Source organism: Mirounga angustirostris, unplaced genomic scaffold (genome assembly GCF_029215605.1).
Source record: "Mirounga angustirostris isolate CCGP_5_RB_7025 unplaced genomic scaffold, mMirAng1.0.hap1 SCAF_1, whole genome shotgun sequence".
NCBI classification, from domain to species: Eukaryota; Metazoa; Chordata; class Mammalia; order Carnivora; family Phocidae; genus Mirounga; species Mirounga angustirostris.
Window position 1 is genome coordinate 11578942 of NW_026991709.1, and position 16533 is coordinate 11595474.

Below are 16533 nucleotides of genomic sequence, written 5' to 3' on the forward strand. Positions count from 1 at the left end.
CTTTCCGTGAATGTTAGAAGATAGGAAGATCCCGACGTTACAGGTTCCCATTATTTCATCCGAATCAGATAAAATATTGAATAAAGAAAATTTTGTTAGGACTCTTTCTTCACCTCAACCTTCTTAAAATGAATTTGCAAAAGCTCCTGGCCCTCGGTCCACACATGAGAACGGCCTTCCGGAGACCAGCAGTGCTTCTACAGACTCAAGATCGTCCCTGGTGGAAACCTGGTATTTCAGGTTTTCAAAATAGTATGCCTCACACAATTGCTTTCTCATAGAATTGCTAACAAAAGAGAAGGCAAGTTGTATGCCAGCAAAAGAACGAAAATCAAAACAACATACTACTGGGTCATATATTTACTTAAGAGGGTCAACCAAATTTTTTAAAAGAACACTTAAGTACATCTTTCTATATGTAACATATGCCTGGCAAAGACCCTACCCTCACATTTAGCTTTTCATTCAGCAACAGAAACTCACCTTGTATCTGAATCAAACCCAGAACTGAATGTTTTATATTCATAATTTACCCATCTAACCGAAGCAAACACTGCACACGGGTTCCCACACAAGGACCTTCCCAGTACCTGAAATCCAAGTGCAGCTAAGGTCTTGATCACCCCAGTGAGAATTTTCCCATACTGGACTACATCCACAGCAATCTGGCTATGATAGCTGCACTTGGGTTTCTTCAACGGACAAAATTCAAGCATTTTAACAGTAAGGGTAGTTGTCAACAAGAACGTTATAAAAACTAAACAAAGACAATACCAGCATTTCTTGATTCTGGGGCAGAAGCAAGCAAATGCCAGTTTACGAGCACGGAGGGCTCCGGGTTGAGGTTTAAAGGTTTGGTTAAGTCCAAACTTTCACTTGCAATTCCATTTTTAAGGTTTCACCCACACCAGCCAGTCCTGAAGTGTTCCCAAAGTGGGTAGGGATTCCCTTAACTAGGGTGCCACAATCACAGTAAAAATGCTTGGGGGTGGGGGTGGGGGGCGGTGCACAATCAATTATACCCTGGACTTGAAAGGCTGGAAAGAACAAACTGAACCTGAGATTTTTTTTCATTTGCAATTTGCTGTTATGTATATGAAGTGAGGATGGGGAAGTGAGAAAGACAAAAAAGGAAAGTCAATCAAGGCAATAGCTTGCTTGGCTTCCACTCTATGGAAACATGAAGCCTAGTCAAAAATAAAAATATTCTATCCCTCCCTTGTTCTATACTCTGACTAGAAGAGCAACTACATGTTTTTCATGGTAATACTATGTTCCAAGGATCATGGGTCATATAAGCTAATGTGAACTTCAAAAAATTTCATTTTCTAGACAAGCAGTCTGCTCAGAACAGTATTTCAAGCCCCTAAGAGGTTAGTACAATGAGTATAAACCAAATTGCACTCATGCGGGCTTTAAAATTAGCACTCATCCAGACATTAAAAAAAAAAAAAGTGGACTATGAATACCAATTTCTGACAGTTTATATTACGTCATACTTTAGCCCTTGTGCTACTCTGAAGTCTGTACATACACTTTAGCCTATATGGACATACATAATTCAATAGTCCAAAACTAGAAACTAGTATTACTTTTAAGAATAGAATATGTTTGCCATTTACTAACATCAGTCCTATTGTAAACCAATGACATATTAACAAAATGGGTTTTATCAACATGTAAGCAGGAATTTCTGACACCTAAATGCTAAAGAGGTCCAAAAGCAATCATGGACATCTTTAAAAAATGTCTAAAGCCAATTATCTAAGTCAGAAATTATAAGGTGGTAGCATATCTGACCCACAGATTTATTTCATTTGGTCCATGATGCTTAAGTAATTTTGAGTTAGTTGCCAACATCTTAAAAATTGGATGTCCTAAGAAATCTGGATTTCTGGCTACGAACAGGAGAGAAAAGGACGAGCTGGTGAACCAGGCCCACCCTCCCAGGCAACAGACTGGGTAGGTAAGCACCAGCACCACCATCACACGTGCGCTTTCCACCCCGCAGCTCTTCCATCTCGCCACGGACCCACCCATCCCCTCACAGTCATGAATTAAAACACTCCAAACTATGACAAAGTATAATCTAAACTGAGGACAACCCTTCATACTTACCCAGTTTTAAAACACAATAGTTAAAAGAATTAACACACATCCTGGCTATTTCTCAGGCAACTTTGCTAAATAGCTTTTATTAACTCATGAATACATTTACAATTCACATTGCCATCTCCCAAACAGAATGAAAAGGACTTCAGTTACCAGCATTACTATTCCTCTTGGTCACACTCTTGTTTCTTCCTTTATACGCTCACACACACACATTTCTTAAGTCTGCTCCAAGTGGGGCCCAATACCCTATACAATCCCCAAGCCCATTATGCAACTTCAGGTAAAATAAAATAATCAGGTACCAAGTCACACATTAAGCCTGAAATAAAGTTGGATTTAGAAGACTGACAGTTAAGTAAACATCATCTCTTGTAGGTCTTATCTTGGACTTGTTAGATCACAAGTCTTTCTGGCTTACAAAACAATTACTAAAAAAAATTAAGCATATTACTGAAATATATACACTCCAGCAACATGTGCTGTAAAATAATACTGTTTTAATTCTTTATAAAACTAAAATCTATTACCAACAGGAACGGAACAAATTCTTAAATCACCAATTAAAATAAAATATGTAGTTTTATAATCCACTGCTGCATAAAAAATGAAAAGTAGAATGCTAACTGAAAATGTATTGATGTATGTAGTGGCAGAAATCGATTAGGCTACCATCTATCTGCTACACCTGTTTTTCTTACTGAAAGGTCATCCTTACAGCTTTAACTCTGCCCATTAGGAATCAAACATTTATTAAATAAATTAAAATACTAAGTTTCCCCCTACACTTGCCTCAAATCACCTTAATAATTAACGGCCTATCTTAAATAATTCTCTTTAGATTTTCCCTATTCTTCACTTTTCCCAACTTCTCACCTAAAACATACATTAAGTCTTACTTAAAGTACTAGTTATAATAAAGTTGGATGGGAGAGATAAACACAAAGACCAGATGCAAATAGTTTAGTTCTTGATGAGGAGTCCCAGTTCACAGCGCCTGGCAAAGGCCAACAGTTGTTACTAAATGATAGACATCAGTCTAACAAAGAGGTCGTTCTAAGCTGGTGGAGTCCATGGGAACCCTCGTATACACACTCTACATCTCTCTAGATGCAAAAACTTGCCCTTGCTTAATTAGCACACAAGCTATTATGTAGTATGACTCATGTTTACGACTTCAAATACTTATTGAGCAACTACTATACTCCAGGTTTGACTAAGGCTCAGATTCTGATAAAACAACTTACATATAAAAAAATTTACCTTTTGGAGTCTCTTCATCATTAAGGTGGTAATAATGGAAAACTAGGCAATAGACGTTGGATAACTTGCCTGATATTACAAAGCTACTTTGGTGACATACTGAACACCTATAACGTCCAAGGTCATGTTACCACTTTATCTTCAGACTCTCCAATTTAGGGATCACTCCCATTTTACAGCGAGGAAATGAAGATCCAGAAAGGTTAAGATCCCTAGGAGGTAGGTGCCAGGAACCAAAACCAGGTCGATCTGTCTCTAGCTCTTTCTAGTTTCCCAGTGTCAGTTCTTTTGTTTATTCCGACAATACACAACCAGTATCTTCATTGAGGATCTTACATTCTTCTATTCATTTAGAAAACAAAAATCAGAGCACTTACTGAAGCAGAAGCTTTCATAACCAAAACAATCATATCCAAAAATAATAGGTAAAAAAATGAATTAAAGCTAAAGTAGGAAATCGAAATATCATACATACGTACCTTAAACATTTTATTTAAGTTTAACACATAAATGTACATTCATTTGCCAATCTTAATATGGGGTGAAAGCACTTGGAGAATGGGACCGATGATGAGGAGCTCCTTGCTGATTGAAGTTCCTTCTGCTTGATCTAAACCACACCTATAAATGCATCATCTACAATTTTCCATTTTCAGTTTCATTAAAGTGGAAAGCTTTAAAAAAATCCTTGTAAAGCAGTCTACATACAGAATCCTTTGGGACTAATGCTCTTCTTCCTCCCAAACTTTTAGATATTGCAGCCATCTAATTCTACAGCCATTATTTTAGTAACTCACCTTTATCAAGTCTTTCCAAAGAATCCAACTTGGTTTTCAGGGAAAAAAAGTTTTGCACTCATTTCATCAGTTTACATGATATTTAAATTATTATTATTATTATTATAAAAACAAGATTACCTGCCATGAAATAGTCTTGGAAACCAGGACAACTTCTGGTAAGCATACACCCCCGCCCAATGCAAGCCAAGTGCACGGACTTGAAAACAACTTACTAACACAAGAGGTCAGCACGCTATCACCCATAACGTTTCAGAGATGAAAGCAGAAATCCTCATAAGGTAGCTAAGTGAACATGGACATGTGCAATGCAGAGCAGAGGACAGAAATCAAACAGGCCCTCAAGAATTTGTAATCTAGCAAAGGAGATAAACATTCACCAATTAACTACAATACGAAAGTGATCCATGTGATAAGACACAGGAAAACACCATGCAAATCCAAAGGAAAGGTTACAGGTTACAGTCTGTACTTCTAACAGTGTAGGTGCTCAATATTTTTTTTAATGTACTAAACGAGATAAAATGGACTTTAGGCAAGTTTTCACGTAGACCATGGGTAATATGGAGAGGAAGGGCATTCCAAGAAAAGCAGTATAACACAGGCACCAAAGAAAATGAAAGGCAATGGTATTTATGGGGATCTGCAACAGGTTGCTTACTCGATATATGGAAAGGAGAACGAAAGAAATTGAGAGATGAAGTTAAAAAAAAAAAAAATTGGGGTCCCATCAGAGGTGGCCTTAGATGCCAAACTTCACTCTGAATGGCTTTGTGAAAACAAGCGGTGTGCTGGAATGTGGCAACAGTGTTGACAGGATCAACTATTACAGAAAGGTAATAAAGTAATCAGAAAGTCACCACTATACAATGCTTTGTATTATTTCCTTGCTAAAAATGAATCTCAGTTGAAATCTCCATTTAATGGTCTTAAAGTATCTCAAGAACAGCTATTTCTGCATTCCAAGAAGCAGCTTCACTACAGGCATTAACTATCCTCCCCTCGGCAGAGCGTTAGACCAGCTAAGAAACTGTAAGAATCAAGCTAGAAATATTAGTGGTTCAACCAGAGCAGAGAAGACTACATGCGATTGGGATAACAGGAATATAAGGAGTGGAATTTGTTCAGCCACAGGTGACAGAAGACAGAGAAGTCATAAACAGAGTAAAGTTAGACAAGTTTTAGGGTAGGCAACTCAAGTTTGAACCATATTGAGTTTGCAGTGCCAAGGGAATATCCAAGAGGCTATAACCAGCACCCAGGAGAGAACAAAATGCCAGAGTTCTTAGCTTGTTACCAAAAAACAAAAACAAAAACAAAAACAAAAAACACAAAAAAAGGCAAATCATCCACATGAAGGTGAAAGGTATAATAATACAAGGAAGGAAAGGAAGGAATCAAAGCAGAAATGTCAGAAAACAGCACCATAAGAAGCTTAGAGAAATACTGAACCTACGAAATTATGTGTCTGTATATTCTAAATCAAGGGTCAAATTTCTTCTGTAACGGACAAGAGAACAAATATAAACAAATGAACAGAGTTATGTTCCAATACACCTACATTTATGGACTCTGAAACTTGAATCTCATAGAGTTTTCATGTCATAAATTATCCTTTTGATTTTTTCCTCCTACTACTTAAAAATGTAAAATCCTTTCTTAGCTCAAAAGCCATAAAGTACAGGTGGCAGGTTTAAATTGGCCTGTGAGCCACCATTTGCCAACTCCTGCTGTAACACAACAACAAAGATGAGAAATGGATTAACTGTCCTTTTCCAAACTTGAAGGCAGTTTTTCCTTTAAATATATTAATAACTTACCAGGTGCTCATTAAACTTGAATGATTTTCTTAAATTTGACTAATTCCTTAAATTTGATTCCGCTAAGAGGTAACTACATGTGTTGACAATAATCCCTGTTGGTTAAAAATACTGCCTTCCACTAAAAAGAGGTATTCTTTATCTTTAACAGAAAAATTACACTTGTACTACAAATACAGCAAAAGCACTGGACGAAAATTATTACCTTAGAGTTTGTCCCTCACTGCTTTCAAGCTCTTAGTTTTCTTTAAAGTGATTTTGTAATCTAAAGGTGAGAAGATTCAATAGCAGTCTGCATATAAATTCCTAGATTTAAAAAAAAAAAACCTATAAACATCAGTAATGAATGTATGAGTCATGAATAACAATTAAGGGGAAAAAAATCAGTGCAGAATGTCAACTTCTGACAAGCAGTGTTAATAAATACAAACCATGTCTGGTGAGGAAGGACTCCTTACCCCCAAGCCACTCCTTGTACCTTAGCTGTAGCTCAGGGGCAGGAACAGGACTCCTTCTTCAATCACTTGCTGCGGCAATGAGCTGTAACCCAAGAAAACTGTAATACCAAATGAGAGTATAACATTGCCCACAAGGCTCAAGTCTTTCATTACTGGGTAACTATTTTAAGTTGTCTGGTTTCAAGCAGACAAAACACAAAGGGTGATTATTAAAGATACAAGCTAAGCTGTTCAAGGAGGGCCCATGAGAAGAAAAACACTAACTTAGCCATCTGACAGCTAGAACAAAGAGATTTCCTTTTGGACTTTACTCTGCTACCATCTGAGAGCAAAAATGTCACTATTTCCTTGTTATCAAATGTTGCCAACAAGCGAAGCTACAATGACCTAGGTTTGGCTAGTCCCATACTTGAGTTTATCTACATCTCCAAAAGTTATCTAAACTGTAAACATTTTGTAGGCATTACTTTCAGAAGATCCTACCTTGGATACAACTCTAGAACAAATACAAAACTTCTGCCAGTTCTTCCTAATCAAAAGGGCTTGAGTAAAGAAAAATACAAGACTCTTCACTGCACAGTCAGAAAACCTACGGCTTTCTACATTTCAAGAACTGGAATATCACTACACTTCTATTTCTAAACTTACAAAACCCAGGTTATAAATTAAACTCAGATTACAACATAAAACTCTTTACCTACAAAGAACTATTTCAATGAGTGATTTTGAAATTTAAAACATATTGTTTTTCAATGAAATTTAAAATAAGGAATATTAAACATAAAGTAACTGGTGAACTCTTTTAATGAAAAAGAACTCAAGATTTCCAAAGTAACTATCAGCTCTTTTATTCCTCTTAGGAAAATGTAATATACAAGAAAATATATAAAGGCTATTTTATCAAACACATATGTATTCATTTAGCAATTAAGCTAGTTATGACTTAAACCATTAATCTTTAATTCCTCATGTAAAAATTCCTGAGTAGCAACTGAGAAACTTCAGGAAAAAATATTTGCCCAGAGCTTTCACAACTCTAAATATGCCAACTCTGGGCAAACATACTAAGACATGGTAATTAAAATGTTCCTAAACTTAAAAAGTTCCTAAACTAAGTAACCACAGAATATAAATGTTCTGCATAGATCTTTTTTTCACCTCAAAATTCCTCTTCCTGAACCCATCCTAAGAGTAAAAATTTTATACAGTTTACACAGCTTTTCCTAGGCTTCTCTACACAGTATGTGGCTTTATCATTCGTGTATTGGCAGTTCTGTCTTCTGCCTAACTGAAATTAAGTACCAATCTTTAAAATCTAATTTCAAGGTGAAATGAAGGGACATCAGCCACTTCCTCAGACTCTCCAGAGAAGGGTCCTCAGAAATCAGTGTCAGACCTTAACCACCAATGCATGACCCCTCTTCTACTTGAATGTTCCCACTGCAAGGGGACAAGGTGGAGGTAAACAGAGAACTCTCCTCACAGGCACTTTAGTTTCTTTTTCAGTTGTTAAAAAACTCCTCTGATATTATCTGACATAGGTGTAACACGACTCAAATCTTTTTATTCTGGAGACCCTTCTATAAATATGGTCTAAGACTGGTCTAAGCAACAACCTTTTCAAATGGCTTTAGTCATCACCTCTGAAGGCCTAGTTTCACAACATCCATTACTTTACCATGTCCAATTTCAGAATTTAGCCACACTTTTACCTACTTTTCATACTAAATTAAAAGTTGAGGAGAAACAAAAATGAGACAACTTTTTGAAATACACACACTAAAACAAAACTGCAGCTAAATGGCACCTGCAAATAAATTTCTTCTTGGGAGGACTGGTAACTACATTCAGAAATGCATAAACTTGGAAATGCGACAAAAGCAGACTCATTTAATTCCCAGTTGCAAACTGAGAAAAACATAGCACTGGAAATTCAAGTGACTAATCAACACAAAATTGTACAGTTCAAGAAAGACTCACTCTGTATACTACACCCTGAAACCTTTCAACAGGAACCCCCACAGGTGACTGTGCTACAAAGCACAAGGGGTCTCCAGATAAGACATGCTGATAGCCTCAATACAGTTTCTGCATCTTCAATTTAAAAATTCTTGCATGCTCCTTTTTAAGGAGCCCAGCTAGGGGTCAAAGGAAATAAAATTGGGAGAAGGGAGTAACACACTCCAAAGAGACCAGGAATGCTCTTCAGGCTTCTAGAGCCACTACGAAAAAGAAGCACAAAGGAAGACACCTCTGGGAATCCAAACCAAAAATGCTGGAAAAACTCCCATCAGTTCCAACTTCCATGTCTGCTCTAAGAGTTGTCAACATAAGCCCATTTCCTCAATTCCAAGACACATCAGTGATTGGTTGGGGGTTAAACCATCCCTTTAAAGGGGTGTACACTTTATGATCTAAAAATATGAAAAACATGCCACTCAGAATTGAGGCGTCACTACACGCCTCCTGCAGACGAAACAAACTGCTACAGACTAGAACTGGGGTTCCCCAAGCCTGCCAAAGGTGTAGGAGCTCACAAGTGGGATTCTGCAATCACATAAACCTAATGTGAACTTTTTCATTCATTTTTCCCCCAAGTATTGATCCTATTTTAGAATCCAATTTTCCTAAGTTGAAAGCAAAATTGTTCAAAACCAGAAAGTCTGTTTGTTAGACAGTTACAACCTACTCCAAAACTAGTTTTATGAACAAAAAAATAAAAGAGAGATAAGTTTTTGCTGTTGTTTAATCTGACTTTATTCAGGTCAAGAACTCTTCCACACAACTTCACCATTGTTACAATGTCTTATCTGTACCCAAGGAGGCCTCCTTCTCCAAGGAGGAGTTCACCTTGATTATCTGCTAATGGGTTGCCCCCTCCTCACAGGGATTCCAAGGAAAGCACTGAATTATCATTTGCACCAAACTGCACTATGTGTGTCTTACCTGAACTAAAGTAAAAAATGTTTCCGCCACATACAGAGGCATACAAAAAACAGGATACAAAGAAATACAAGTAACATGATAAAGCAAATACACTTAAACTAATCTGCCTAGAGCCCTGTTAACTAACCAATGTACTTGGCAGCTAGGCTAAAAACAAAGAGTGTGAACTCTTCATCTCAAAGGTTTATGGAATAAACAAATACTATGCCTATACTCTGACTAATGCTACCCCTTTCATCCCTAAAACAAGGTAAAATAAATTTCAATAACCACATTTCCCAGGCTCTATGGTATTGCCTAAAAAGCACAGGTTAAAGGGAGGGCTTAACCAATTTCTACAGAATTAAAAAGGTTTCCTTTTTAATAATGTGCTTCTGGTTTTTCCTTGTTCCTATTCTCCCTAAGCAGTAATATCTCAGAGTGGAGGGAGAAGAGCCAGAAAGGGGGAATACTCCAGAGGCTAAACAGTACAACCTTATCTTCTCCCAAATTCTGGGAGAACAAGCTTGGGGACACAATGGCACGCCTGACCAGCCTCTCTAGAGCTTATCAAGAGACACTAGTGTCCTCTCCCACTTTGTAGTGTGTGGTGACTCTAGCCCTTTCCTAACGCTCCGTGCTCGCCAGTTTTTCTGTAGAGGCAGGTCCGGGATCCCAGGCTTAAATTTAAGTTCAACCAAACTTCACTGAATAGCTACTCCTCCAAATTGACCCAAACCGTGATTCTAGCGCCGCAGAAAGTTCTGCTTTGCAAAGTTCAGACATGGTGGAGTTATTTTTTTTTTAATCATACCTGGGCGGGGGAGGGAGGGGAGGGGAAGCACACACCACACTCTACGTTACCGAATTCACGGGAAGAATGGGGATTTCGGCGAAGGCTTGTGGAGTACCTGACCCAGAACAGAGGACGAAGAGCTGCCTCCGGGCCGCGGGGCCCTGTCCTCGGCCACCATCACTTGCAACGAACGGGCTGCAGGTTCGCTTAGCATCCCTCCAAACCTGAAATCCCCTACCTCAAGATCAATCAAAAGCGGGGGAGAGACAAGTTTCTTCCGGAAGGCGCAAAAAAGGCCACAACTTGGATGAATGAAACTGGGCTAAGGGCACCCGGAGCAGGATTGTCGCTGAAGTCAGAAAAAGAGAAGTCAAAGATTTTTTTTAACGTGAGATCGGTTATAAACGCCCGTGGTCCAGAAAACTGCACAAACACGCTGCGGAGAACGTTTTATTGAGCGCGGACGGCTCCGGGGCGGCCGGCGGGCGCTAGTGTGGAGGCGGAGCGGGCGGCGGCGGCGGCGGCGGCGGCGGCGGCGGCGGGGCCGGCGACGAGGCAGCTTCGCTACGGCAGGCGCGGGGCCGGGCGCTCGCGCGTGTCCTCCCGCGGACCTTCCAGAGACTCCCGCGGCCGCCCCGCCCCCCGCCCGCCCCGCCGGCCGGCCGCGTGCGAGGCACACCCTCCCGCGGCCGCGCTCCCGCGCGGGCACACCCCCGCCTCCCGCGCGCACGCGGCCTCGCCGCGCCGGCCGGCCCACGCGCGCCCCCTCAGCGCGGACGCCCGCCGCCCGCCCGCGGCCCCGGCCTGCCCGCCCCGGCCGCGCGGGGAGGGCGGGGGGCGACGGCCTAGCGGCTGGGAGTGAGGAGCGCCCGCGCGGGAAGGCGGGCTCTGGGGGGAAGGTCACTTACCCGCTGCATGGCTTTCAGGATCAAAGCCAGCTCGTAGCGGGGCATGCCCGGTCGCACCGCGCGCGGCTCCGGACCGAGCCAGCTCCCGGGACGCAGGAGGGGCGGGGACCGCGGGGGCCTGACGGACTGCTGGGCCTGAAGGCTCCTGGTCGGCGAAAGCACGCTCCGGCCGAGCGAGCCCGGGCTTTAAGGCTCTGGCAGCTGCGCAGACGGCCCGCCACGCCCCCCCGGCGCGCCCCGCCTCCCGCGCGCCACGCCCCGCTCCCTCTTAAGGCGGCCGCGCCGCGCCCCCTCGACAGTCCCTTTCCCCCAGGCGCGCCGCCCCCGCCGGGACCCCTGGCCCCGCAGCCGCTGCGCGGGGGTGGCGCCGCGGGCTCGGCCAGGAGGGGCCAGCGCGGGCCGCCCTCCGCCTCCGACCCTGCCGCCGCCGCTCCAGCTACCTACGGTTCGCGAACCAGCTGGAACTTTCCATGCCTCCGTCTCATTCTGGGCGGCGGGCGAGCGTGTGCCCTCGTGTGCGCGTGCGCTAAACAGTGCGGTCTTGTCCGTGCGCGCGCCCCTCGCCCGCGACTTGTCGGCGCGGGGAACCTTCTAAGGCGGCTACGCTCTTCCGGGTGGGGTCGCGGCCGGACCTGGGCTTTCCCCGCCCATGGTTGCGCAGGGGAGTTCCAGAACGTTCCGGCTAAGGACTGCGCTTCCGCGCGCAGGGGTTGCCCGGGATAGCCTGCCCTTCGCGCCCCGCGCCCACAGCCGTCCTCGCGCGGCTGCAGGTGCGGATTCCCGGGGCCCCTTCCCCGCCCGGCGAGGTGGGCGCAAGGCGCAGGCTGTGGGCCGCCGCGCGCGTGGTCGGGTCTGGCCCCATCCGTCGCCGGCTGCCTGACCTTGGCAGGCTCCTGAGAAAGGGGATGTGAAGGGCACCTACTTCCCAGGGCCGCGATGCCTTTGAGTGAGCTGATGCACGAAAACCTGAGAACGATGCCTGCACACAGGCGCGACACAGGCATCTGTTGTGTGAGCCCGGCCTGCCCCACGTGTAGTTGCCAAGGGCAGGCTAATACTTTGGCTCAAACCGATATCCTTTAAATGTTTGCTCAGCCTTTATGTAGAGGACCAGCTGAGAACTTGGAAAGCCCTTTAGTAATCGTATGGGAGCATGAGCGTGCCCTGGAGGGAGGAGAGTCCCGTGGTACATTCCCTTTACCCCCCAAACAGGCACACAGGGCTCACCTTGCCCTCCAGCCATGGTCTGTACCGTTCCTGGTAGGCGTTGTACAAAATGCATTTTCTCCAGCTCCACTCCTTAGAGACTGAGTCCCTGCAATTGTCGCCCCTCTATACGATGCTTGCCCCGTTAAAAGGGCCTGCAGGTGAAATGTTTGTCCTTTAAAGTGCTTTAACGCTAATAGGTAAAATTTACTGAGTACTTACTGTGTATCAGGCTCCACGCTAAGGCTTTTATATGCCTCTCCTAAAATTCTTACTTTGTGAGGCAAGTACTATTATTAACCCCCGCTTTAGGGATTCAAAAATACAGGCATGCAAAGGTTATGTAACCAGGCCCAGGTCAAACAGTAATAGAGATAAAATTTGGATCCAGACTATAGGAAGGCTGAACCCATACTTAGTCCAGCTTCTGGTTCTCTCTCACACGCAGATTAAAGTGCCAATAATATTATTCAGTAGATTTGCCATGTATCCCATGTAAACCAAGAATAGAGTCCCTTTGTCACCTTATCCGGAGACCTTGGTATTTCTCAGATCTTACGTCCCATCCCCCATCAAAGATAAAGATGATTTTTGAACACATGTATTCTGTGATATTTGGGTTTTAGCATTTTCTATTCTTGGACTTCTCCACAACCCCTATTCTTCCAAAGAAAAACTACACAGGTATTGATACAAATTACCTGGTTAGTGTTGACTCATTTCACTTTTGGTTAAAAAAAAAAAAAAAAGAATATTATAAATAAATAACAGAAGGAAGCAAAGACTTTCTGAACCTTAAGTGAGTTACAGGTTTTCCAGGATGGTTCCCCACTTCAACAGTCCCTCCTGTTATCAACCACATGTCACAGTTTGGGAATGAGAAAATATGGACTCCAAAGTAATATGCCAAGCCAAAGACCAGGGCAATACCTCCAGTTGACTTTAACTTTTAGCATGTCCTCTTGGAAGCTCCATAATTTCCCTAATGGCCAGGGATGAGTGAAGGGTCTAGATGGTTGACAATTAGTATGAGGAAATTAGTCTGATTGCATAATGCCTCAACAAAGCACCCCCAACCCTCCCAATCTGGTGGCTGCCCAGGGCGCTCACTCCATTTCTTCTGAAAGGGAGAGAAAGGGCAGCTACCCTGATTTTCCCCCTTCAACTTTTTTTTTTTTAAGTACAGCACCAGGATGCTCATGGGTTCACTAACAGATGATAAAATCACAAGGAATGCTGATGCAAATTTAGTGTCCTTCTCTTATAACTACAAATTTAAGTTCACCAGAAAGATATTTTGAATTTTATACTATGTATATAAGTCGGCATTTAGAATTATAAAATATTACTATAATATTTTATATTAATTTTAATACACTAAAAACTATAATAACACTGATGAAAGAAATTTAAGCAGTCACGGATGAAAAGATATCCGTGTTTGTGGATTAGAAGAAGCAATGTTAAAATGCCCAGACTACCCAAAATGATTTACAGATTCAGTGCAATCCCTATCAAAATCCCAATGTCAATTTTTAGAGAAATAGAAAAAAAATCTTAAAATTCATATGGAACCACAAAAGAATAATGAAAGCAATTTTCCCGCAAGAAGAATGAAGCAGGAGGCAATATACATTCTAATTTCAAACTATATTACAAAGCTATAGCAATTAAAACAGTAGGGTACTGGCATAAAAAAACAGACATATAAACTCGTGGAACAGAATAGAGAATGCAGAAATAAACACGCATATATGGCCAATCAATGTTCAACTGATCTTTGACAAGGGCCTAAGAATACACAATGGGAAAAAGGCAGTCATTTCAATATGGTGTTGGGAAAACTGGATATTCACATGCAAGAGAATGAAATCATACCCTTTTCTTACACCAAAATCAACTCAGAATTGGGTGGCTCAGTTGGTTAAGGGTCTAACTCTTGATCTCGGCTCAGGTCATGATCTCAAGGTCGTAATATCGAGCCCTGCTCCAGGCTCCATCCTCGGCAGGGAGGCTGCTTGAAATATCTCTCTCTCCCTCTCCCTCTGCCCCTCCTCCTGCTCCTGCACTCTCTCTCTAAAATAAATAAATCTTTTTTAAAAGATCAACTCAAAACAAACTAGAGACTTAAACATAAGACCTGAAACCATAAAATTCCTTGAATAAAACACAGGGAAAAAACTTCTTGATGTTGGCCTTGGTAATGATTTCTTGGCTATGACACTAAGACACAGGTGACAAATGCAGAAATAGACAAATGGGATTGCGTCAAACTGAAAAGCTTCTGCACAGCAAAGGAAATAATTCACAGAATGAAAAGGCAATCTACAGAATGGGAGAAAATATTTACAAACTATACGTCTGATAAGGGGTTAATATACAAACTATATAAAGGAACTCATACGATTTGATTAAAAAAATAGCAACAAACACAAATAATTACCTGATTTAAAAATAAGCAAAGAAAGTAGACTTTTCTACAAAGAGGGCATATAGAGGACCCCCAGGTACATGAAAAGGTGCTCAATATCACTAATCATTTGGGAAATGCAAGTCAAAACTACAAATGAGGGGGTGCCTGGGTGGCTCAGTTGGTTAAGTGTCTGTCTTCAGCTCAGGTCATGATCCCAGGGTCCTGGGATGGAGCCCCACATTGGGCTCCCTGCTTAGCGGAGAGCCTGCTTCTCACTCTCCCTCTATCCCTCCCCCCTGCTTGTTCTCTCTCTCTCTCAAATAAATAAATAAAATCTTTAAAAAAATTAAAAACTACAATGAGATATCACCTCATACCTGTAGAATGGTGTCAACAGTTAGCAAGTGTTGGCAAGAATGTGGAAAAAAGAAAACCCTTGTCACCGTTGGTAGGGAAATAAGTTGGTGCAGCCACTGTGGAAAACAGTATGGAAACTCCTCAAGAAGTTAAAAATAGAGCTACCATATGATCCAGCAATCACTCTTATGGTTATATATCTGAAGGAATGGAAATCAGATCTTGTAGAGCTTTCTGCACTCCCATGTTCATTGCAGCATTATTCACAATCTAAATGTCCCTGCGCAGATAAACAAAATGTGATGCATTGAAATACTAGTCAGACTTTAAAAAGAAGGAAATCTTACCATTTGAGATAACATGGGTGAAACTGGAGGACAAATACTACATATCACTTACATGAGACATCTGAAATATTCAAAGTCATAGAAGCAGAGAGTAGAACGGTGGTTGGCAGGATCTGGGAGAAGGGGTCCATGAGGTTGTATTAGTGAACGAGTCCAAAACTTTGGTTGTACAAGAAAAAAGAATATTCTGTAACCTAGAGTCTCCAAAACATTTAATGTGGTATATATTGGAAGATTTGATTAACCGGAAATCTTGACTCATTTTCAAGTAAGGTTTTATGAGAGGCAATAAAAAAGAAAAAATAAGTTGAAATCCAGTCCTATTTCAAAAAGTAACATCAGTGTATGCCCTGGGGCAGCTTAATCATCTTTACCTTCTTATTTTATATTACCGTATAATAAAGCTTTACTTTGAGCTCACAGTAGGTCATTAATTCTCAAAGATACGTCACAGACAGGCCTTGTGCGTCTAAAGACAACTCTCAAAAAAGTGAAGAAATGGGAATGTTTTCAATGAATGGAGAAAGTAATCCCACAGTCGAACCAAGTCATATTTTCAGCTGTCAATCATCACTCTCCTCAGCCTATCATCTTTCCCCTGAGGAAAGTACACCACCATTTCTCGGCTTGACTGCTCAGCCCAAGGCCCAGACCCAAGTCACAACATTTCAAATTCACTCTGTTTTTAAATGTTTTACCGGTGAACTCGCTGGTATTTCTAAACCCCCTTGCGCACACTGTCACCTACCCTTTTATAGACTCACTGGGTCATCTCAAAGTGCTGTTGGCTGTGTGCCTTGCAGAATGAAACACTGTGCAACATACATATATTATTAGGTCAGGCATTTGGGGAGCTCTTTTAATCCACTAATTTCCAAAACATTTTTCTAATTTTTTAAAAAGATTTTATTTATTTATTTGACAGAGAGAGACACAGTGAGAGAGGGAACACAAGCAGGGGGAGAGGGAGAAGAAGAAGCAGGCTTCCGCTGAGCAGGGAACCCAATGCGGGGACCGATCTCAGGACCCTGGGATCATGACTTGAGCTGAGGGCAGACGCTTAATGACTGAGCCACCCAGGTGCCCCAGCATTTTTCTAATTTTGATCGAGTATGTTTTTTTGGCGGGGAG

General features: G+C 42.0%; 2 protein-coding genes across 6 annotated transcripts in view; both read right to left on the reverse strand.

Moving 5' to 3' along the window:
- MRPS6 (mitochondrial ribosomal protein S6) overlaps positions 1-11214 on the reverse strand; it is a 66168-nt gene extending 54954 nt beyond the window's left edge. The window contains exon 1 of one of the 2 annotated variants that reach the window (XM_045902505.2): positions 11080-11214. In XM_045902505.2, the coding sequence (XP_045758461.1) occupies positions 11080-11124 (45 nt within the window). In that variant the 5' untranslated portion in view covers positions 11125-11214. Of the gene's footprint in view, positions 1-10286; positions 10383-11079 lie in introns of those variants that run through there. The other variant, XM_064579161.1, reaches the window with a different exon arrangement.
- Positions 1-13155, reverse strand: part of SLC5A3 (solute carrier family 5 member 3) — a 36325-nt gene extending 23170 nt beyond the window's left edge. The window contains exons 1-2 of one of the 4 annotated variants that reach the window (XM_064579153.1): positions 10287-10417; positions 6198-6298 (exon numbers count right to left, since the gene is read on the reverse strand). The gene's annotated coding sequence lies outside the window, so the exon portion shown is untranslated. Of the gene's footprint in view, positions 1-3375; positions 6174-6197; positions 6299-10286; positions 10418-11079; positions 11220-11519 lie in introns of those variants that run through there. The other 3 variants (XM_045902504.2, XM_064579151.1, XM_064579157.1) reach the window with 3 other exon arrangements.
- Between the last annotated feature and the right edge of the window lie 3378 nt (positions 13156-16533).